General features: G+C 51.1%; 2 protein-coding genes across 2 annotated transcripts; one reads left to right on the top strand and one right to left on the bottom strand.

The window, feature by feature from the left end:
• Positions 1-633: 633 nt before the first annotated feature.
• On the bottom strand, positions 634-6,067 carry LOC128047232 (keratin, type II cuticular Hb1). The gene is made up of 9 exons (XM_052639304.1): positions 5,699-6,067; positions 4,276-4,484; positions 3,467-3,527; positions 2,615-2,710; positions 2,224-2,388; positions 1,839-1,964; positions 1,405-1,625; positions 1,116-1,147; positions 634-878 (listed from the first exon to the last, which is right to left on the bottom strand). Exons 1-9 carry the CDS (start codon positions 6,065-6,067, stop codon positions 634-636), a joined length of 1,524 nt encoding a protein of 507 aa, XP_052495264.1.
• An 8,817-nt stretch (positions 6,068-14,884) lies between these two features.
• LOC128047246 (keratin, type II cuticular Hb1-like) lies at positions 14,885-21,200 on the top strand. The gene is made up of 9 exons (XM_052639327.1): positions 14,885-15,253; positions 15,994-16,202; positions 16,986-17,046; positions 17,833-17,928; positions 18,158-18,322; positions 18,572-18,697; positions 18,884-19,104; positions 20,853-20,884; positions 21,019-21,200. The coding sequence occupies exons 1-9, from the start codon at positions 14,885-14,887 to the stop codon at positions 21,198-21,200; spliced, it is 1,461 nt and encodes a 486-aa protein (XP_052495287.1).
• The last annotated feature ends 334 nt before the right edge of the window (positions 21,201-21,534 follow it).

Here is a 21,534-nt window from a genome sequence, read left to right as displayed (position 1 = left end):
TGGCCCTGGCTACTGTGGGTCCCTGAGCTCTAGTTTCTTCCTCTGCAAGACATCTTGTGAAGGTGGTGTGGATAAAATTACAGGATATAGTGCCCTAGCACCGTCCTTGGCTAAACCTGAGACTGCTGTGAGCCCAGGGAAAGAGACCTGGGGTTTTCTCTGCTTTATGTTTGGGGACTCTCCTAAACCTCGACCCTGAGGAGGATAACATAAGTACAGACAAAGCTCAGGGTTGGCTACATTGGTTTATTGGAAACACAGATCTTGGAAGAGGTGAACACAGCAGAGAAGGAAGGGAGATGCTGGGACAGGGTGGGGACTCTGGCCATTGGCCCCACGACAACCCAGAGTAGGGTCTTGGTCCTCCCTGCCCTGGGGTCCCTTCCTGTGGTGGCCAAGGGGACTGTTTTCTAGGGTAGCCTTTCCCAGAGCGTGCGGCAGAACCCAGGAAGAGGGCATTACGCACAGGCGTGAGAAGCCAGGAGTGGGACGGACCTTTCGAAGTATGAGGGAGGAAGCCTAGGGCTTGCTCCACCCAGAGCTGGGGTGGCGGCGGAGGGGGCGGGGCCATGCAGGGAGGGCCCTGCCGGGCTGCGGGGGAGAGATGCCCGGGCGGGGCCTGAGGTGGGAGGCCTAACATTTGCGACAGACGCTGGCGCAGGAACCCACGCCGTAGGAGCTGATGCCGCAGGAGCCCACGCCGCCCGCGCCCAGGCCGCAAGACGTGACGGAATTGCAGGGGCCGCAGGGCGCGCACAGGCCGGTGCTCACCGCCAGGTTCCCGCTGCAGGGGGCGCTGCAGACGCTGCCCGTCACCGGCCGGGAGCCCGACACGCAGAGGTCCCCGCAGACGACCCCGCCGCGGGAGCTGCTGACACCTGCGAACCCCAAAGACTGAGTCAAAATTCTGGGGGACCGAGGGTGCCGCCTCTCCGACTATGGCCCTCTCCAAGCGTCCTTAAACTCTAGTCCAAAAGAAGTCGTCCTTCCTGCTGTCTGACCCCAAATCCCTCTTCCTGTGATGCCAGCCCACTCATATTTAGGTGTCAGAGAAAACACTCCTATCCTTTACAGGAAGCAAGTAAACCCATCCACACGGGGCCTAGGATACTCACAGACATTCACGGACCCAACGCCTTCACACAGTCTGAGAGGGAAAAAGAAAAAGGCAACATTAGTGACTGAATCAGAGCTGCAAACAGAGCTCCATAACTTCTTGGAGTGGGGTCCACGAGTGGTAAGAAGGAGCAGAGTGTCAGAAGGAAGAGTCCTCAGAATACCCCACCTCAAAGTGATAAATGACAGGTTTGGCCCAGACCTGGCCATTGCTCAGCCAGGATCAAGGGAAGTATTTATGTAAAGGGTGGAAATGGGTAGTCAGGGCCAGGCTGGGATGGTCCTCACCTCTGCTCCTCGCCCTCCAGCAGGCGCCTGTAGGTGGCGATCTCGATGTCCAGGCCCAGCTTGGAGTTCATCACCTCCTGGTACTCCTTGAGCAGGCAGGCCATGTCCTGCTTGGCCTTCTGCAGAGCCTCCTCCAGCCCGGCCAGCTTGCACTTGGCATCAGCGAGGGCTGCCTCACCCTGCTGCTCAGCCTGGGTGACTGCAGCCTCCAGCTTGGAGTTCTAAGGGCCCAGGAGAGAACAAGGTGGGTTATGGTCTCTCCACACAGCAGGAATCACCCCAGGAACAGGCCTCTCCCCTTCATCACATGGGGCTCCCTGAGTAACCACAAACTGGGTCTCAAGTCATGCAAGTGGACTGGAGAATGAATGGTGAGATCCAACTGGGCACATACACTGCCTGTGGGACCCTGGTGGGCCTCAAAAAAACCCTACCTGGCACTTGGCATTCTCGACCTCAGCCGTCAGCCTCTGGATCACGCGGTTCAGCTCATTGATCTCCTCCTTGGTGCGACGCAGGGTCTCCCCGTGCCGGATCACTGTGGCCTTGATCTCCTCACACTGGGGGGAAGCAGAGAGGCTCTTGTAACTCAGGATGGGATGTACCACCCACTCAGAACAACACGGATGATTTTCAGGTTGCCAGTGCACAGCCTGTGAAACCGTAATGGCAGCCCTGTCCTCCCACTATAACCTGAGAGCGGTCTGTACTTCTTTCACCACCTCTAGGAATCAGAATCCCCAGACAAAAGAAATCTTGTTAATGTATACCTCCATCCCTTCCATCATGTCTAGAAGGCAGGTGTCCTGGACCACTCACCTTGCTGCGGTACCAGCTCTCAGCCTCAGCCCGGCTGCGGCTGGCAATGTCATCATACTGAGCCTTGATCTCAGCGACAATGTTGTCCATGTTCAGGTCCCGGCTGTTGTCCATCTTGACGATGACCGAGGTGTCTGAGATGTGGGCTTGGAGAACTCGGATCTCCTGCAGATGGTGGGGCGGGAGGGTGGAAGGGTCTTGTTTACACCTTGGCTCCCCCCACCACAGCGTGTACCCGCCTTCTCAGCCCTTACTGGTCTCCAGCCCTGGCCCCCTCTGACAGCCTCATGGACTGTAGCTCCTGCCCCAACCCCTGTCCAACTCTGATCACAGAGCAATGCCCTCTCTTCCAGGCCAGCTGCTGCTTTCTGCCCAGACCACAATCACTCACCTCCTCATACAGTCGCCGAAGGAAGTCAGTCTCCTGAATCAGGGCCTCCACATTGGCCTCAAGGTCTGATTTGCGGAGGTAGGCACAGTCCACATCCTGAGAAGATGGGGAGTCTTTGAGCAAAGAGGACCCCTGGTGATGATCACCTGAATTCCTCTCTCTCCTCACACAGTACTTGGAGGTGAGGGGGAAAGGATTCCCTGTGTTCCTCTTCCTGTCTTATCTCCATGCTGCCCTTCCCTGGAGGCATCTCACAACCTCCTCCCCTTTTAAGAACAAATGCCTTGTGCCTTGGAGGTGGACCACTAGCCTTTCACTCCACCTACCTGAGATCTCTTACCTCCCATGTCTCCTTTTACCCTAAGCTTGCCAGACTGGCTCCCTCGCTCAACCACCTTGACCCTTCCCTATTTCCCTACAGTCCTCCAAAACTCCACCTGGCCACTGTTGGCTCTGCTCCATCCTCCCCCTAGACCCTGGGAATGTGCTCCCCGTCTTAACCAGACCCCTGAGACACTAGACAGGACACCATCCCTCCAGAGAGAGACTGAAGCCTACAATGCCTCCATGGGACCCCAGCCACAGACTATCAGCTCTGAAGCAGCACAGAACGTCCAGAGATCAATTCAGTCATTCCCCTGCATCAGGTCAGGGTGCTAGTGAATTTTACAAGGTTACTGCCCTTGTCAAAGCCTTGAATGTGCCTTTGATGACCTGGTCTATGGGAATTTCCCATCCTGACTCGGCAAGGTCACTGCACCCCGCAGGGAGGTTGAGAACATAGATCTCCCCAACAAGAGCATGTCATTCTGATATCCCTCATGTCTAGCTTCCCAATCCCATGTTACTCACCTTCTTCAGAGCCACAAACTCATTCTCGGCTGTTGCTCTCAGAGCAACTTCCTCCTCATACCTGTGGAAAGAGGACAGAGGGAGGTCACCACCTTACAGGAGTGAAGGGGACAACAGACCTCCCCACATAGCCAGATCCCTGGCAGCCCTGCTGGGTCCTCTCTGGTTGGACTTGGGGTGTGTCTGTGATTCTCTCTCCACTTGGAATTGAGGGATCCAGGGGGTGACTCTTCTGGAACCTCACAGCCCTGCTGCCCAAACTGCTCTGAGGTCACCTCTGGAGGAAAATAAGGACTCAGCACTGGCCAGGAGTGGACAACAGCCCCTCTGGGGGCACTGCAGCCCCAGCCTCTCCCCACCTGGGTGTCCAACCTAGCTCAGCTGGGGGAGGACCTATGGATCTCAGAGGCCATCAGCATTAGAGCAACCTAGACAGTGGGACACCCAGAGACCCAGCACCTGGCAGCCCTGAGAGACGCTGAGACTCATATCACATCCAGGTGCTACAGGTGGGAGCCTGAAGGGCCAGGCCTGGGAGAATGCAGAAGCCTCCTCCCCACAGAGCACAGGACTGTTGCTGGGTGATCAGGCTTCCAGAAGAGAAGCCTGAAGGAGGAGAGAGAGAGCTCCTAGGGAATCATGGCCCTACTCATAGGCATCTGAGCAATGACTGCCTGATGGGAAGATCCTGCTGCATACCACCAACTTGCCCTGCATGGTCACATCCCCTTTGAAATTCTCCAATCTCATCCAGTGGGTTGAATCCATGTCCGGTTCCTGTGCCCAACATCACCCCCAGCCACACTCACCTCTTCTTGTAGCCCTCCAGCACCTCCTGCAGGCTGTTGAGCTCTGAGGACAGCCTTCCGCTGTCAGCCTCTACACACTCAGCCTCCCGCCTCAGCGTCTCGATGTAGCCACTGAACAGGGGCTCGAGGTTGCTCTCGCAGCACTGGCGGTTCTGGTAGAACCGCAGCTTGGTCTCCAGCAGCTTGTTCTGCTGCTCCAGGAAGCGCACCTGCCATTTGGGGTGGGAGGAGGGGTCAGATGGCTCCTACTGCCACAAAGCCTATTTGGGGGATGGAGGGGCTTGGGGAGGGTCCTAATTGCTTCAAGGTAAACTCCAAAACCATTACTTTTTCTGACAAAGGTCCATATAGTCAAAGCTAAGGTTTTTCCAGTCATCATGTATAGATGTGAGAGTTGGACCTTAAAAAAGTCTGAGTGCCAAAGAATTGATGCTTTCTAACTCTGGAGATGGAGACTCTTGAGAGTCCCTTGGACTGCAAGGAGATCAAACCAGTCAATCCTAAAGGAAATCAACCCTGAATATTTATTGGAATGACTGATGCTGAAGCTGAAGCTCCAATACTTTGGCCACTTGTTGTGAAGAGTTGACTCATTGGAAAAGACCCTGATGCTGGGAAAGACTGAGGGCAAGAGGAGAAGGAGGAGACAAAAGATGAGATGGTCGGATGGCATCACTGACTCAATGGACATGAGTCTGAGCAAGCTCTGGGAGATGATGAAGGATAGGGAAGCTGGTGTGCTGCAGTCCATGGGGTCGCAAAGAGTTGGACAGGACTGAGTGACTGAACAACAACCCAAACCAAGAGCTCAGCAGAGATTAGACAGAGGGGACTGTGAAAGACAAGGCGACTTCTGGGTTTCAAGATAGTAATCATGTTTGGATTTTCCATATTAGGGTGAGAGCAAGCCGTTGAGAAAGATCATTTCCTCTGCAGGTCAACTGAGTTATCCTGACCTGCTGAGTCTAGATGGCATGTGGTCGGGAGCCAAGTAGAGCTCTTTTTGCATTGGACTGCCCCATCAGTGCCCAGTCCAAGTTTAGTATGGGTGGGTTCAGGAAAGGTGTGATCAAAGACTCCCACTCAAAGGCTGAACTGTGGTCCTGTTCCTGTATCTTAGGTGCATTTCTTGAGTCTTGTTTGCATGTATGCTTTCTTCTCTGACATGTGGTTCAAGCCTTGTCCTTGTCTGTGTGTAGGGACCCTGCCTGTCTGGACAGAGGTTGTATATAGTAACAGTGCTGTAATCAGGAGCCCCTGCTCTAGACTCATCTCTCTGGTCTGTCTGTGCCCTGGAAGTGTGTCCATCTCCTCCATCAGCCTGGGGGCTCACTTGGACCACATATCTCCTGCACCCTGACTAACCCTTGAGTGCCCACCCAGGAAGGGAAGGTTCAGGAAGGGTGTGATCAAGAACACCCACCTTGTCGATGAAGGCAGCGAACCTGTTGTTGAGACACTTGATCTGCTCCTTCTCCTCTTGCTTCACGCACTGCGCATTGGGGTCGACCTCCAGGTTGAGGGGCGTGAGGAGGCTCTCATTGACTGACACGGTGGTGATGCAGGGAGGGCTGAGGCCGCCCACGCCGCCGGAGCGGTACCCGAAGCTGCGGCCGCAGGAGCCGGCACGGAAGCCCCCGCAGACGCTGCGGCTGCCGAAGCCCCCGGTGAGGCCGCGGTAGCAGGAGATGCCGCGGTAGGGGGCGGCCGTGATGCAGCAGCGGCCGGGCCGGGGTCCGCAGGCGGAAACGCAGCTGAAGGCGCGGCCACGGAATCCTGATCCGCAGGTCATGATCCTTCTGGAGGTGTAGGTTGCAGAGTACAGGAGAGGTGAGCTGGAGTCTTGTGGAAACTCCAATGTCCTCCTCAGAGAGCCGGGGTCCTATTTATGCTCAGGTCGGAAGGGGCTTGGCTATGCAGATGCGGTTGTGGCAATGTGTGCTTTATGGGCTTGCGTGGCTAGCTGAGGTCGACGCCTCTCTAGAATGTGCTTTAATAGTGGCCCGCGCCCTCCTCTGTGTAAAAGATGCCAGTCCCTGGGCTGTAAGGGACTCAGCATGTTTCATCTTCAAAGTGCCTTGCCAGCTGGGCATGCAGTCATCTGAGGAGACTGGAAAGAGAAGGGCAGGGCAGGAGAGTGGAGGGAGGAGAACGGAAACCAGAAGTGGTAGAAGCAGGTGACCTGTGTGTGTGCAGGTGTGAGTGGGGGGCCTAGAGAGACTGGGGTGTTAGCAAGTAACTTCTGGAAGTTTCCATCTCAGTAGTGGGCAAGGCTTTACTGTTACATAAAGCTGTATTTTCCCAATCTCCAGCGAGTCCAGTTGGCTGCTGAAAAACATCTGACTTTTCCTGCCATGACAGCAGTCAGCAGATTATTAAATATTTGTGTTTTATGTTTTCTTTCACTTTTATTATGAGAATTTTCAAAATTAAGAAACTTGAAGAAATGGTACCTGTATAACAAACACCCTGATGTGTTCCACCCAGGTACCCACATTCAAGAGTTATTAACATTATGCCATATTTGCCTTCACATTTGCCCAGTTATCTGATGATTACAGAAAGCATAGCATGGAACCTTTAAATGCTTTAGCATGCATTTCTTAAGAATAGAGACAGTACCATTTTTCACATGCAAGAAGAATAATTCCAAAAAATCATTTACTATCCATTCATATTAAAATTTCCTAACTGTCCTATGATTTTTAAAAATAGGTTTTTTTGATTTAACTTATGGCTCTATCTCTTGTATTTTCTATACACTGAAAATTAACTCTTGAGCTGGGCTGTTCAACATGGTAGCCAACAGACACATGTGGCTATTTAAATTTAAATTAGTTAAAATTAAATAAATTAAAAATCTAGTCTTTCAGTCACATGCCATGCATGACTAGAAGCTACATTATTGACAGCACAGAAACAGAACATTTCCACCATCACACCAGTGTCTTTCGGATAGTGCTGGTCTGGAGGCTTGATTGGGTTTAACTGAAACATTTTTGGGCAGCATACATCATAAACAATGCTTTATAACTCTTACTGTATCACCCCAGAAAGCACAATCAAGTTGTCCTATTACTGGTGATGCTAAATCAGATCACTTGAGTATGTTTTCCCCTTCACAATTAGAAAGATCTCTGTAGGGCAATAGAGGTTCTGTTTTCTTTTTACTGGCCACCTACTCTGTTACCAATACCATATGCCATAAATGATCTCTGATTCTCACGTCCACCATATGAAGTAGGTATCATTATCCCTATTTTACAGATGAGGAAACTGAGGCTTGGAGAGGTTAAATAAGTTGCCCCAAACCTCCCAGCTATTAAGAAGTGGAACTGAGGAGATGCCAAGCCTTCCCACCTATAGGTTATGACAACCCTTGGATTTCCTAGTCCTTGGAGACTTTCAAGAGGGTGGAGAAACTTATTGGGAGAGGGTTTCTGTGGAGATAGGGCTCCTCTGGTGGCTCAGTGGTAAAGAATCCTCCTGCCAAGGCAGGAGACCTGGGTTCAATTCCTGGGTCAGGAAGATCCCCTGAAGAAGGAATTGGCAACTTACTCCAGTTTTCCTGACTGCAAAACCCAATGGACAGAGGAGCCCTGACAAGTTACAGTTCATGGCGTCACAAAAGAATCGAAAATGACTTAGCAATTAAATAACAACAACAATCTGTGGATATAGGATTGAGGAGAGTCAGTCTAAGAAAAATGGGCAGAGTCGGGGGTGTTAGAATGGTTGGAACCAGGAGGGCCAATGGGCATGCGTGTGACACAGGGCAATGAGAGGCAGAGGAGAGGAGATCTGCAGGACCTTGTGGCTGAGAATTGAAGGAAAGGGATGGAGAATAGCAGTTTTAGCTATTTGCTTGCGTCTAGTATATTGTAAGTACCTTGATAAGATGATACTGTGTTCTACATACATGAAACACCCCATTCCAATAGAGCAAGACTAGAAAAATGATCCCATAAAAGTACAGGGGTTTGTTTTAAATGGATGGAAAGAAAAGAGAAGAGAAACACTGTAGCTGGCAGCCCCTGGTAGCTGGTGTGCTGTAGGGGCAAAGGGCAGGCAAAGCAGCTTAGGGCAAGAGGTGAGGGGGTTGGTAGGAAAGAGGAGGAAGGAGGAGAAGAGAATAGTATGTCCATGTAGAACATTCAGGAATGGGGACTTGCAATAGGATGAACATGGGGTCACGGACCATGTCGGCAATCTGGCCATCCCAGAGGAGGGTGTGGCTCCTGATGTCACTTTATGTGTTTGGGGACCTGGGCCGGCTCTTCTGAGGCCCTTTATGCCCTCATCCGCCACTCTGGGCACTGCCCACAATGGAGTTGCGGTGCTTCCAGCCAGCCAGCTGGCTGGGTATTCCAAGGAGAAGCCCTGTGAGTCAGAGTGCAGCTCACACACACTTTGCCTTTTCTACTAGTGTAACTCCCTATAAAAATGACACGCATAAACATAAGCTAATTACTAATGGCTGGTCTTTGCTAAGCAATTTGAAAGAAGCAATTTAAACCAGGATATAAAAAAATTCAAATGTGACACCATTTCATTTAACTCAGATATTACTAATGGCTGCTAATTTTGAAGACCTAAAAAGACATTGTATCTGTAGGTTTTCTTGGAGTGAAAACAGCTCTTGGTGAGGGGAGGGGAGAGGGGAGGGGGAAGGACTGGCAGAATGACTACTGTCTGGTCTTGGCTCTGGCAACAGGAGATTTTGACCTTTTGGACTGTAGTCCGCCAGGCTCCTCTGTCCATGGAATTTTTTCAGGCAAGATTACTGGAGTTGGTTGCCATTCCCTTCTTCAGGGGATCTCCCTGACCCAGCGATTCAACCCATATCTCCTGCATCTCCCGAATTGAGGACTGATTCCTTACCTGCTGAGCCATCAGGAAAGTTAACATTGCTTTTATTGTGAAATATACCACCTCTACAAAAGAATGTATAGGTGGTATGCCTACCACCTGTGGGAAGAAATAGAACATATGTATAACTTAGGAACTTCCTCTGAACCTCATTTTTACTGCACCCCCTTCCTTTCTGAACCAGGATGGTTCTCTGGGATTTTGTGTTGAATGATTCCTTTGCTTTTCTTTAGTTTAAGGACCAAGGAATGCATTTCTAAACCATATATTCCAGTTTTTGAACTTCATATAAATGGAAGCACATTGTGTGTATTCCTTTGTTCAAAGTTGCTTCCTGTAGCTGTATTGTGTTCATGTTCACTGTGGATTGTACTCTCTGTAGGAATATGTCACAGTTTATTCATCTTTCCACCTCCAAGGCCTTGAGGCTGTTCCCAGAGTGTATTATGAACAGATCTGCCATGAACATTATTTCCCATGTCTTCTGGTATATCTGTACAAGTTTTTCTAGGGTGTGTGGTTACTTAAAAAAAATTATTCAGGTAGCATATGCTTAGCATAGAAACCTATTTTATGAACAGTCTTCCAAACTTATAACAACGTCTGTTGATGTTCAACTTATTTCATAGTAGATACTATACTGACTGCCCAACTTGCATTAACGCATTTAATTTTTACAAATTGTCCTTTGATGCTAGTGTTATTATTCTTGTTTTACAGATGAGGACACTGAGGACTAGAGGGTCAAGAGATTTGCTCAGGTTGTAGTTAGAGGCAGAGCTGGCACTCGTAGCCTGGTGTATTTGATTGCAATGGAAAAGCTTGATCGTAGTCTTGTCCATCCACTGTCTTCCATCACTAAAGCATCACGTGGTACATAGTACATTCACACATGCTCACTATTCCTCTCCCTCCAGTACCTCTTTTGGGTCCTTCAGCATGCTCTCAGGGTGCAGGACCAGAGGATGAGGAGAGCTCACTCTTATTTGTTGTGAGCTTCCAAGGGAAAAGCTGTACATATACCCAGATCATGAACAAAAATGCAAACCCTGCAGCATACCAATGGGTACAAACATTTGGTTCATGGCTATATTCCAAGGACTTGGCACACAGTAGATGCTCAGTAAATATTTGTTGCGTGAATGAAGTGAATCCCAGATGCACATTAGGTGCTGAGTAATGGAGCCATCAAAGCTTGATGGTTAATTATGCAAAGCTTGTTCTGGTAAGATGGGGTGGGGACCAGATGAAGCAGACCAGATGGCGGCCATTCCTAAGGGTGGGGGTGGGGTGGGGAGAGGTTCTTGGCTGGGGCCTGAAGGAAAGATGAAGTGAGTGGATGTGTCCTTTACCAAAGCAAACTCCTCAGCCTGAGTGATGATGGGAGTGGAAGGGAAAGGCAGACAACAAGGCAAGAATTCTGAAGGCCATGAGCCAGAGTAGAGATGGGGTAGGGTTGAGGAGAGAGAAGTGGATGGAAGGTAGTTTTCTAGAGGAAAGGAGGAAGAAAGATGCTTGCTTTTAGATTATTACTCTCCAGGACCACTTGGAAGAAGGATGGAGACTGACTGGGGTGAGGAGAATGGCATGGAAGGAAGACTAGGGGAGACAGAGGGGAGAGGAGAGAAGTGGAGGACAGTGGAGGAAAAAGAAGGGCAAGACCATGGGAGAATAGTGGGGGGACACTCCACGGTGGAAGAGCAAAGGAGGTTCATGGGGGAAGGGGCACAGGTCTAGACTTACATAAAGGGTAGGCTCCAGCTCTCAAGAAATGAGCCCTTATGGGGCTTGGACATGGGCTGGAGGAGGTGCAGGGGCTCAGCCTGGTTGGTGGGAATGGACCTCACCAAGGATGGAGCTCCTGAGTCAGGCTTCCTCCTCTGCCAGATTCTCCAGGACTGCCTTTGGCCCTCCCTCCTCTGGTGAGCTCTCATGGACAATTGGTCACTGTCCCAGGCTGTCTTGGCTGAGGCGCAGCGCTCTGGCACACCTCTTGGATACCTGCAAGCCTAGAGCTTTGGTATCTTCCAGATGTAGAGTTCACAGGCTGCTTCCCAGTCTGCAGCCATGCAGCAGAATGACATGGGCCCTGCTTCGGAGGTCTCTGTCTCCACTGGTTCTCCACTGTCACAGCATCTCATGATCCCTTCCTCTTCTGCAAGGACCCTCAGATTGCCCCCACTGTCTACTCTCTGAAATACCTCCATGCACATCTTTTTACCAACACTGTCCCTCCTGCTGCTTTATGAAGCCTGTCCTCACCCTTTCTAGGGATCTGTTCATACCTTTCTCATCAGTCTAACTGTATTTCACACTGTCCCAGAATGGGCACTGTCAATAGGCATTGAGCTCCTGAGGATCTGATGGTATAGCTATAAACAAACTCTCTTCAGCCTTCTGCCTTTTCTCATGAACTTCTGAACTTCTGGGTCTGTCTTCCCTGTCAGATCAGGAGTTCCAGAATCCATAGTTCCTTCCTCCTCTTAGTGCTTTCCTCTCTCCTTCCAAACTTAAGATAGGGTTCATCATATTGCAGGGATACATCAATCACAAAATTCTTGAATCTAACAAGATGTTACCTTGTCTAACCCACCGTCCATCTTGGGGCATCTGCTTTGCAACACCCTTCACAGGAGCAGGATGGACTAGAGGGAGTCTTGAAAAAGAACTTCTCAATGTTAAAATTACCTGATTTACCCCTTCTCTCCAGGCATCCCTTGAAACAAGATCTACTTGGGCTAAAAGAAGAGGCTCTGATCTCCAGATATAAAGGTCTTTTGGTTCACCCTGTCTCCACAAACATGATGGCCATTCCAGAATAAAGAATGTTTCTCTTTTACATAAAGCTCCCCTAAATGGGAGCCATAATGCAAGCTCCTTAGGAAGGCATGACTATTTGCCCTCCTTCTGGCAAGTTTTTCTTCAAATCCAACTTCCGTCTGTCCAGCCACAGTGGAAGTCCTGCTCTCTTTAGAGTTCCATCATACTTGGATGGATTGTCAGCCTCAACCCCATGATATCCCTGGGCTACTGATCAATCAGGAGGTTTTGGAATTAGGTAAAAAAAAAAAAAATCACCATTAGGCAAGGTGAATGAGCATGTCATTGATTTGTGGCTAAAGATTTCTGATGGTCTGTTAAGGCCAAATAAGGAACACAAATTTATCAATTATAACAGATAACAGACTTTTTGGACTGTACAAGCTTTTCTTTTCACCCAGTAGTGTAGTAACCTGAGGATTGGTGACACTTTCCCTTTGCCTAAGAAGAGAGATTCTCATTGGGCCTTCCCTCAGGTAGTTGGGCTTGAGGATGGACCTTTGATTTTGTGTTCTTTTTCAGGATAAAGGGAAGGTCTCCAGTTCTACTTGCCCCTAAGACTAACCCCATGGTAGAATAAGAGTTGATAACATTTACTGAGCACTTGCTATGTGCCAGTTGTTAAGAATTATCCATGTATTTTAAAATTTAATCTGTCTATTCTGCCTGCAATGTGGGAGAGCTAGGTTTGATCCCTGGGGTGGGAAGATCCCCTGGGGAAGGGAAAGGCTACCTACTCCAGTATTCTGGCCTGGAGAATTCCATGGACTGTATAGACCATGGGATCACAAAGAGTAGGACGTGACTGAACGACTTTCACTTCATTTCACTTCATTATTCTTTTAAGATGGCATCATTAGCGGGTATTTTACATATGTGGTTTAGTAATGTAGGTAGGTATATTCCATCAAACCTGCTGATATACCCACAGCAGCAGCAGTAGCAACTACAGTAACAACACACCTCTCTACCTCTCCATCAAACCTGACACTATAACCGCAGCAGCAGCGACACCTACCACTAATATGACTACATCCTTAAGAGTGTGTCAGGCTCTATTTTAACTGCTTGACATGGATTAATTCTTTTAATCCCTATAAAAACTATATGAGGTAGGTAGCATTACCCCTGTTTTACAAATCATGAAATGAGATAGGGAGAGGTTAAGAAATTGCCTGAAATTACATAGCTAGAAACTGGCAAAGGTGGACTTTGAAACTAGGCAGTTTGGACTCTGGGTCTGTGTTCTTAACTGATAAGCTATGTATTTAAACTTTTTAGTTCCAATTATAGTAAGAAATAATTTTTCATAGTGGTTAAGCGCACACATATGTACATATCACATACTATTGAAATAAGAGATCCTGAAATGTTTTTATTATGCATGCTACACTCTGATGTTTTCTGCTATAGTCTACTCTACTTGATTTTGTCCTAACCTGTTTCATTAAAACTCTGGTTGCTTCTATTTGTGGGTCATGATGTGAACTCTGAGAAAATGCAGTCCCAGAGCCTCTTGCTTCTTAATGATTACAACAAAGCACATCTGCACAGTGCTCTGGAGTTTACTGAGTGCATGCACATCTCTGTAATTCTCCAAGGCAGCCCTGGGAAGAAGATGCTTAATCCATTTCCCAGAGGAGTGAACTACCTTGCTCCCCTAGATCACATAGAGCTAATCATGGAAGAGCCCTGGTTCCTACCCTGCCTTTTAGGGTTCAAGGACCAATCTAACTATGTTGGATGGATGGCACACACCAATATGGATTTGTTCTGACAATATGGATTAGCATCTTCCAATGCCATTGGCAAATTGCTGTAAAGGGAAGGATATTGCAGGGTTGTTAGAACATGGAAAGCAATACAGGATCGGGGGGTGATGGCAGGGGCCTGGATGCTCCCCCTACATGGTTCTGTCTAGAAAGATTCCCTTGTATTCTGAGCCAAAAGCTATAAAGACTTATAATAGCTGTGTCTACCCCAGTCCTTCTGGGCCCTGGAGAAACCATGGAGCCTGGAGGTGAAATCGAGACAGGCTATCCTTGCCTGGGGCCTTGTTGGAAATGGTTGGGCATTCTTGAGACCACTGAGCCAAGGTGTGCCCCCTTAGGCCTCATGGAAGATTCTGTGGGAGGGCGTGCCTCCTCTCAGCGCAGGCTGACAAATAAGGTCTAAGAAGTGGACTCGTCAGGTGCAAGTGGAGGTGGATGCAGGTGTGTATGAGCACGTATGAGAATCTGTGTGATTGTTGATGGGAAATCCAGCATGTGTGTGTGTACATGTGTGTGTGAGAGAGAAACAGAGAGAGAGAGACAAGATACAGAGAGGTGGCTGATGGGTGCAGGTGAGGAATCTGGGAGCAGGTGTGTGAGGCTTTGCTGCTGTAAAAACAGCCATCCCTGTGAAGGAAATCACGGAGCGATCTCAAGTTCCCCATCTGTTGATCTTACGCTCTCCCAGTGTTGCGGTGCCGAAGTGATCAGCACTACGGACAGCGGCATGCGCACATCAAATGGGTGGTACGAAAGAAGCCGCAGCCCCGCCTTCCCCCGCCCTCCTTTCCAAAGTGAGTCACCGCTCCCCTATCCTCAAAAACCTTTCGCCACCTGTGTATGAGGAGGTTGGGGGTGGGGTGAGGAGAGGTGAGCTGGCCCTTTGAGGACAAAAATTGTGCAGTTTAGGGTAAAAGGCCATAAACATCTGGCAGCATCTGGCACCCAATTAAGCACATTAAGGAAGGAGCTACAGCAGCTAAACAACCCAAGCCCATAAACATGTCTAATTGCTGCTAACACGTGGATACATCAGGCTCCAAACATATATAAAGGCCCAATGATGTCCAAGAAGTGAACACCTCGTCCACTAGCCCTCCATTAGGCCATCTGCCTCCTGAGAGCCTCCCGTGCCCCAAAGAAGCACCATGACTTGTGGATCTTACCGTGCTGTCCCAGCCTTCAGCTGCGTCTCCGCCTGCGGACCCCGGGCCGGCCGCTGCTGCATCACGGCCGCCCCCTACCGCGGCATCTCCTGCTACCGCGGCCTCACCGGCGGCTTCGGCAGCCGCAGCGTCTGCGGCGGCTTCCGTGCCGGCTCCTTTGGCCGCAGCTTCGGGTACCGCTCCGGTGGCGTGGGCGGCCTCAGCCCTCCCTGCATCACCACCGTGTCAGTCAATGAGAGCCTCCTCACGCCCCTCAACCTGGAGATCGACCCCAATGCGCAGTGCGTGAAGCAAGAAGAGAAGGAGCAGATCAAGTGTCTCAACAACAGGTTCGCTGCCTTCATCGACAAGGTGAGTTTCCTTGATCACACCCTTCCTGAACCTTCCCTTTCTGGGTAGGCAGTGAAGGGGTAGTCAAGGGCAGTAGAGATGTGGTCCTTTCAGGTCCCAATCTGATTGATGAAATGGACACACATCCAGGGCACAAACAGACCAGAGAGATGAGTCTAGAGCAGGGGCTCCTGAACAGAGTTCTGTTATTATATGCAGCCTCTGTCCAGACAGGCAGGGTCCCCACAGACAAGGACAAGGCTTGGAACCACATGTCAGAGAAGAAAGCATACATGCAAACAAGACTCAAGAAATGCACATAAGATACAGGAACAGGACCACAGTTCAGCCTTCAAATATTTGTCCTTGATTACACCTGTTCTGAACCTCCCCCCCACACCCCGTGCCCAAGTCCCAGCTGGGTACTGATGGGGCAGTCAAATGCAAAAAGAGCTCTACTTAGCTCCTGATCACATGCCATCTAGACTCAGCAGGTCAGGATAACTCAGTTCACCTGAGAAGTGAATGATCTTTCCAAACACCTTGCTCTCACCCTAATATAGAAAATACAAGCATGATCACTATCTTGAAATCCAGAAATTGCCTTGTCTCCCACTGCCCCCTCTGTCTAATTTCTGCTGAACTCCTGGTTTTGGAGTTTACTATAAAGCAATCAGCACACTCCCCAATCCCCTCCATCCCCCAAATAGGCTTTGGGGCAGTAGGAGCCATCTGACCCCTCCTCCCACCCCAAATGGCAGGTGCGCTTCCTGGAGCAGCAGAACAAGCTGCTGGAGACCAAGCTGCGGTTCTACCAGAACCGCCAGTGCTGCGAGAGCAACCTCGAGCCCCTGTTCAGTGGCTACATCGAGACGCTGAGGCGGGAGGCTGAGTGCGCAGAGGCTGACAGCGGAAGGCTGTCTTCAGAGCTCAACAGCCTGCAGGAGGTGCTGGAGGGCTACAAGAAGAAGTGAGTGTGGCTGGGGGTGATGTTGGGCACAGGAACTGGACATGGATTCAACCCACTGGATGAGATTGGAGAATTTCAAAGGGGATGTGACCATGCAGGGCAAGTTGGTGGTATGCAGCAGGATCTTCCCATCAGGCAGTCATTGCTCAGATGCCTATGAGTAGGGCCATGATTCCCTAGGAGCTCTCTCTCTCCTCCTTCAGGCTTCTCTTCTGGAAGCCTGATCACCCAGCAACAGTCCTGTGCTCTGTGGGGAGGAGGCTTCTGCATTCTCCCAGGCCTGGCCCTTCAGGCTCCCACCTGTAGCACCTGGATGTGATATGAGTCTCAGCGTCTCTCAGGGTTGCCAGGTGCTGGGTCTCTGGGTGTCCCACTGTCTAGGTTGCTCTAATGCTGATGGCCTCTGAGATCCATAGGTCCTCCCCCAGCTGAGCTAGGTTGGACACCCAGGTGGGGAGAGGCTGGGGCTGCAGTGCCCCCAGAGGGGCTGTTGTCCACTCCTGGCCAGTGCTGAGTCCTTATTTTCCTCCAGAGGTGACCTCAGAGCAGTTTGGGCAGCAGGGCTGTGAGGTTCCAGAAGAGTCACCCCCTGGATCCCTCAATTCCAAGTGGAGAGAGAATCACAGACACACCCCAAGTCCAACCAGAGAGGACCCAGCAGGGCTGCCAGGGATCTGGCTGTGTGGGGAGGTCCCTAGTGTTGTCCCCTTCACTGGTAAAATGTGGAGGGGGCTCTGGGGAGACCTGCCCTGCCATGATTCCCCTCTCTGCCCTCTTCCCCAGGTACGAAGAGGAAGTTGCTCTGAGAGCAACAGCCGAGAATGAGTTTGTGGCTCTGAAGAAGGTGAGTAACATGGGATCAGGAAGCAGAGCCATGAAGGATTTCAGAACGACAGGCTCTCATTGTGGAGAACAATGGTCTCATCCTCTTTGGGGAGCAGTGACTTTGCCAAGTCAGGATGGGAAATTCCCATAGACCAGGTCATGAAAGGCACATCCAAGGCTTTGGCAAGGGCAGTAACCTTGGACAATCCACTAACACCTTGCCCTGAAGCCGGGGTATAGCTGAATTGGCCTCTGGATGTTCTGTGGTGTTTCAAAAGTAGTAGTCTGTGGCTGGGATTCCGTGGAGGCATGGTAGCTTCAGTCTCTCTGTAGCTCATCCCTCTCTCTGAGGGATGGTGTCCTTTCTAGTGTTTCAGGAGTCTGGTTAAGAGGAGGGGCACAGTCCCAGGATCTCAGGGAGGATGGAGCAGAGCCAACAGTGGCCAGGTGGAGTCTTGGTGAACTATAGGGAAACAGGGAAAGGTCAAGGTGGTTGAGCGAGGGAGCCAGTCTGGCAGGCTTTTTGGTGCAGGGAAGGAGAAAAGGAGAGCTGCAAAGTGAGAGGTCTCAGGAAGGAAGGGTGAAAGGTTGGTGGTTCATCTCCAAGGCACAAGGCATTTGTTCTTAGAAGGGGAGGAGGTTATGAGATGCCTTCAGGGAAGGGCAGCATGGAGATGGGACAGGAAGAGGAACACAGGGAATCCTTTCCTCCTCACCTCCTTGTAATGGGTGAGAAGAGAGAGGAATTTGGGGTGATGATGATCACCAGGGGACCCCTTTGCTCAAAGACTCCCCATCTTCCCAGGATGTGGACTGTGCCTACCTCCGCAAATCAGACCTTGAGGCCAATGTGGAGGCCTTGATTCAGGAGACCGACTTCCTTCGGCGACTGTATGAGGAGGTGAGTGATTGTAGCCCTGACAGAAACCAGGATCCAGAAGAGAGGGTGTTGGTTTGGGGTCGGAGTTGGACAGGAGTTTGAGCAGGAGCTACAGTCCATGAGGCTGTCAGAGGGGGGCCTCTGGGAGGCCCAGGGAGATCAGGAGGGCTGAGAAGGCTTGTACACACTGTGGTGGGGGAAGCCAAGGTGTAAACAAGACCCTTCTACCCTCCTGCCCCACCATCTGCAGGAGATCCGAGTTCTCCAAGCCCATATCTCAGACACCTCGGTCATCGTCAAGATGGACAACAGCCGGGACCTGAACATGGACAACATTGTTGCTGAGATCAAGGCTCACTATGATGACATTGCCAGCCGCAGCCGGGCCGAGGCTGAGAGCTGGTACCGCAGCAAGGTGAGTGGTCCAGGACACCTGCCTTCTAGACATGATGGAAGGGATGTGAGGTATACAATAACAAGGCTTCTTTTGTCTGGCAATTTGGATTTCTAGAGATTCTGACAGAAGTGCAGACAGTTCTCAGGTTATAGTGGGAGGACAGGGCTGCATATATGGTTTCACAGGCTGTGCACTGGACATCTGTAGTGTCTTGAATGGGTGGAATGTCCTGTCCTGAGCTTCACAAGCCTCTCTGCTTCCCACCAGTGTGAGGAGATCAAGGCTACGGTGATCCGACATGGGGAGACCCTGCGTCGCACCAAGGAGGAGATCAATGAGCTGAACCGCATGATCCAGAGGCTGACAGCTGAGGTCGAGAATGCCAAGTGCCAGGTAGGAGCTGTTTGAGGCCCACCCAGGTTCCCACAGGCCCAGCTGGATCTCACCATTCATGTTCCAGTCCATTTGCACGACTTGAGACCAAGGCTGTGGTCACTCTGGGTGATCCAGGTGATAAGGGGAGAGATTCCTGCTGTGTGGAGAGACCATAACCCACCTTGTTCTCTCCTGGGCCCTTAGAACTCCAAGCTGGAGGCTGCAGTCACCCAGGCAGAGCAGCAGGGCGAGGCAGCCCTCGCTGATGCCAAGTGCAAGCTGGCCGGGCTGGAGGAGGCTCTGCAGAAGGCCAAGCAGGACATGGCCTGCCTGCTCAAGGAGTACCAGGAGGTGATGAACTCCAAGCTGGGCCTGGACATCGAGATCGCCACCTACAGGCGCCTGCTGGAGGGCGAGGAGCAGAGGTGGGTACTGTAGGCAAATTTCTCTCCCAGCCCTGCCTGGGTTCTCATCATGTGGTGTCCCTGACTTTCCTACCTGACAAAGTTCCCCATCCTGCAACTGGACAGGTAATTTGAGTAATTTCTTTAGGTATGTTTCTAGCCCCATTTCAGTTTCTCATGCCCACTTAGGTGCTGATCTGGGATTGGTGCTTTTGCAAATCTGTTTCTCACAGCCCAGAGTCAAGGGCATAGTAATTGCTGTTCCTGAGGAGCCCTGTCTGGGCTAGGTCGCCTTCCTTTAATAGTGATTCTTCTCTCCTGGCCCTCACTGCACATGCCCCTCAGGGTTCCAACTCTATTCTCAAACTTGGCCTTGGCTCCAGCCCTGGGAGTTCAGATTTCCTCCCAATGACAGCTTCAATAGATGATTTTATCAACACACACTTATATATTCTAACTATATAGTGCCTTTGCCTAAGTGTTTGTTCATTGCAGCAAGTGAAATTAAGGGTAGACAGATAACAGGGACTGGTCCCTTGAAGCAGCTGTAGCCTGCTCTGAGCATTTTTCTTGTCGCTTCTTTTGAGCGCAAAGGGAGACCCACTGGTCATTAGCCGTCTATGTTCAGGTGGAGGGCGGCTGAACCGCTTCTGGGAGGACAACAGTCACAGGCTGTGCCCTTTGGTTCTTCCCCTGGAAACAGAAGGGTCCATCCCTCTGCCCCAAACACTCTGGGAATGAACTCAGGAGCTTTGCTGTGGATTCCCTAGGAAACATGGGCCTGGGAAGGTAGATTGTGAGCTGCAGACTGTCCTTGTTTCTGAAGCTGATTAAGACAACCCTTTGCTTTGGTTTCTCAGAGGGTCTTTGTTTTCCTTAAGGAGACAGCATCGCGTAGGAAGGAAACCCAGGTTGGATGGAGTTAGGTGGCTGGAGTGGCACTGGTTATTTCCTCTTTCTGGGCCTCAGTTTATCCATTTGTTAAGTGAGGGACTAGATGTAGCTAATCTCAGAGTCTGCTCTCAATGTGTTCTAACATCCCATTCATTCATGCAAGTTATTTATTGAGCCAAGCATCATCTGGGGGCACTGTCGATTCTGCAGCGGGAAAAAGGATAGACAAAAAAATTCTGTCCTCTGGAAGCCCATGCTTTAGTGATACCAGTCAGACAAGATTCCGGAATTTAAATCTGCTGCTCCTCGAATACATTTACAAGTCAATTAGAACGGAAAGAAACAGTAGGAGCTACCATTTCCGAAGCAGTACCGTTCCTGATGGCAGAAATGGGGCACTTACAGGCACAGTTTGAGTTCATCCCCGCAAAGTTCAGGGAGTAGATTTTCCCCAGGAGGCTGGCTGTGTGTGTGCTAAGTTGCTTCAGTCCTGTCTGACTCTTTCCGACCCAATGGACTGTAGCCTGCCAGGCTTCTCTGTCCATGGGATTCTCCAGGCAAGAATACTGGAGTGGATGGCCATGCCCTGCTTCAGGGCATCTTCCCGACTTAGGGATCGAACCCGCAGCTCTTATGTCTCTTGCATTGGCAGGCAGGTAATTTACTACTAGCACCACCTGGGAAGCCCCTAAATCCGAGGTTGCCCAGCTAATAAGGGCTAGAGAGAACCCATACAGTGACCCGGGGCTACCGCTTAATGGCGCCTTTCCGGGGCAAGTGCTCAGAATGAGGGCCAGGGACCTCACCCTTCACCTTGGCTGTGTGGACCAGCGGCTTTTCAGGGCGCTGACCTTTCTCTTTTCCTTTGCCCGCAGGCTGTGCGAGGGCGTCGGGGCTGTGAATGTCTGTAAGTAGCCCGCCCCTCCCCATTCTCCAGCCGGGTGGTCACAATGCCTTTAGGGAGGGGGCACGTTCGCCGCCCCACGCCGCCTGGCTGGGGCAGTGTCTGACCGCGTCTCTGCCTGTTCTCCCCGCATTCAGGCGTCAGCAGCTCCCGCGGTGGCATCGTCTGTGGCGATCTCTGCGCCTCCGGTGCTGCCCCTGCTGTCACCACCAGCGTCTGCAGCGCCCCCTGCAGCGGCAACGTGGTGGTGGGCACCTCTGACGCCTGCGGCCCCTGCTCTAGGGTGGGCGGCAGCATCCTGGGCTGTAAGAAGTGCTAAGGTCGCCTTCCGGCCCAGCCAGGACCTCGCTCCACCGGAACGCTCCTTCCGTTGCACCCCCGCCCCCGCCCCCGCCCCGGGGCCGCCCGCGGGCCTGCAGGGTCCGCCTTCCCTGCTCCCTCTCTGCTTCCTTTGCGTGCCATGTGCCAGGCACCTGGGCCCCGGGGAGGCTGGCGCGCACCCTGACCTCTTTCTGTAGCCTTTCCTAGTAGTCCTTTTGCTGTCTTGAGGATTCATGCCTTCTTCTGCCTTCTGGGTTTTGCTGGATTCATTGGTCCTGCCTGATCCCCTTCACCTAATCTTGGAGGAACCGGGGACAGGCCCCGGAAACTCC

Source organism: Budorcas taxicolor, chromosome 5, assembly GCF_023091745.1.
Source record: "Budorcas taxicolor isolate Tak-1 chromosome 5, Takin1.1, whole genome shotgun sequence".
Lineage (NCBI taxonomy): Eukaryota > Metazoa > Chordata > Mammalia > Artiodactyla > Bovidae > Budorcas > Budorcas taxicolor.
This window is presented reverse-complemented; position numbering and strand designations above follow the sequence as displayed.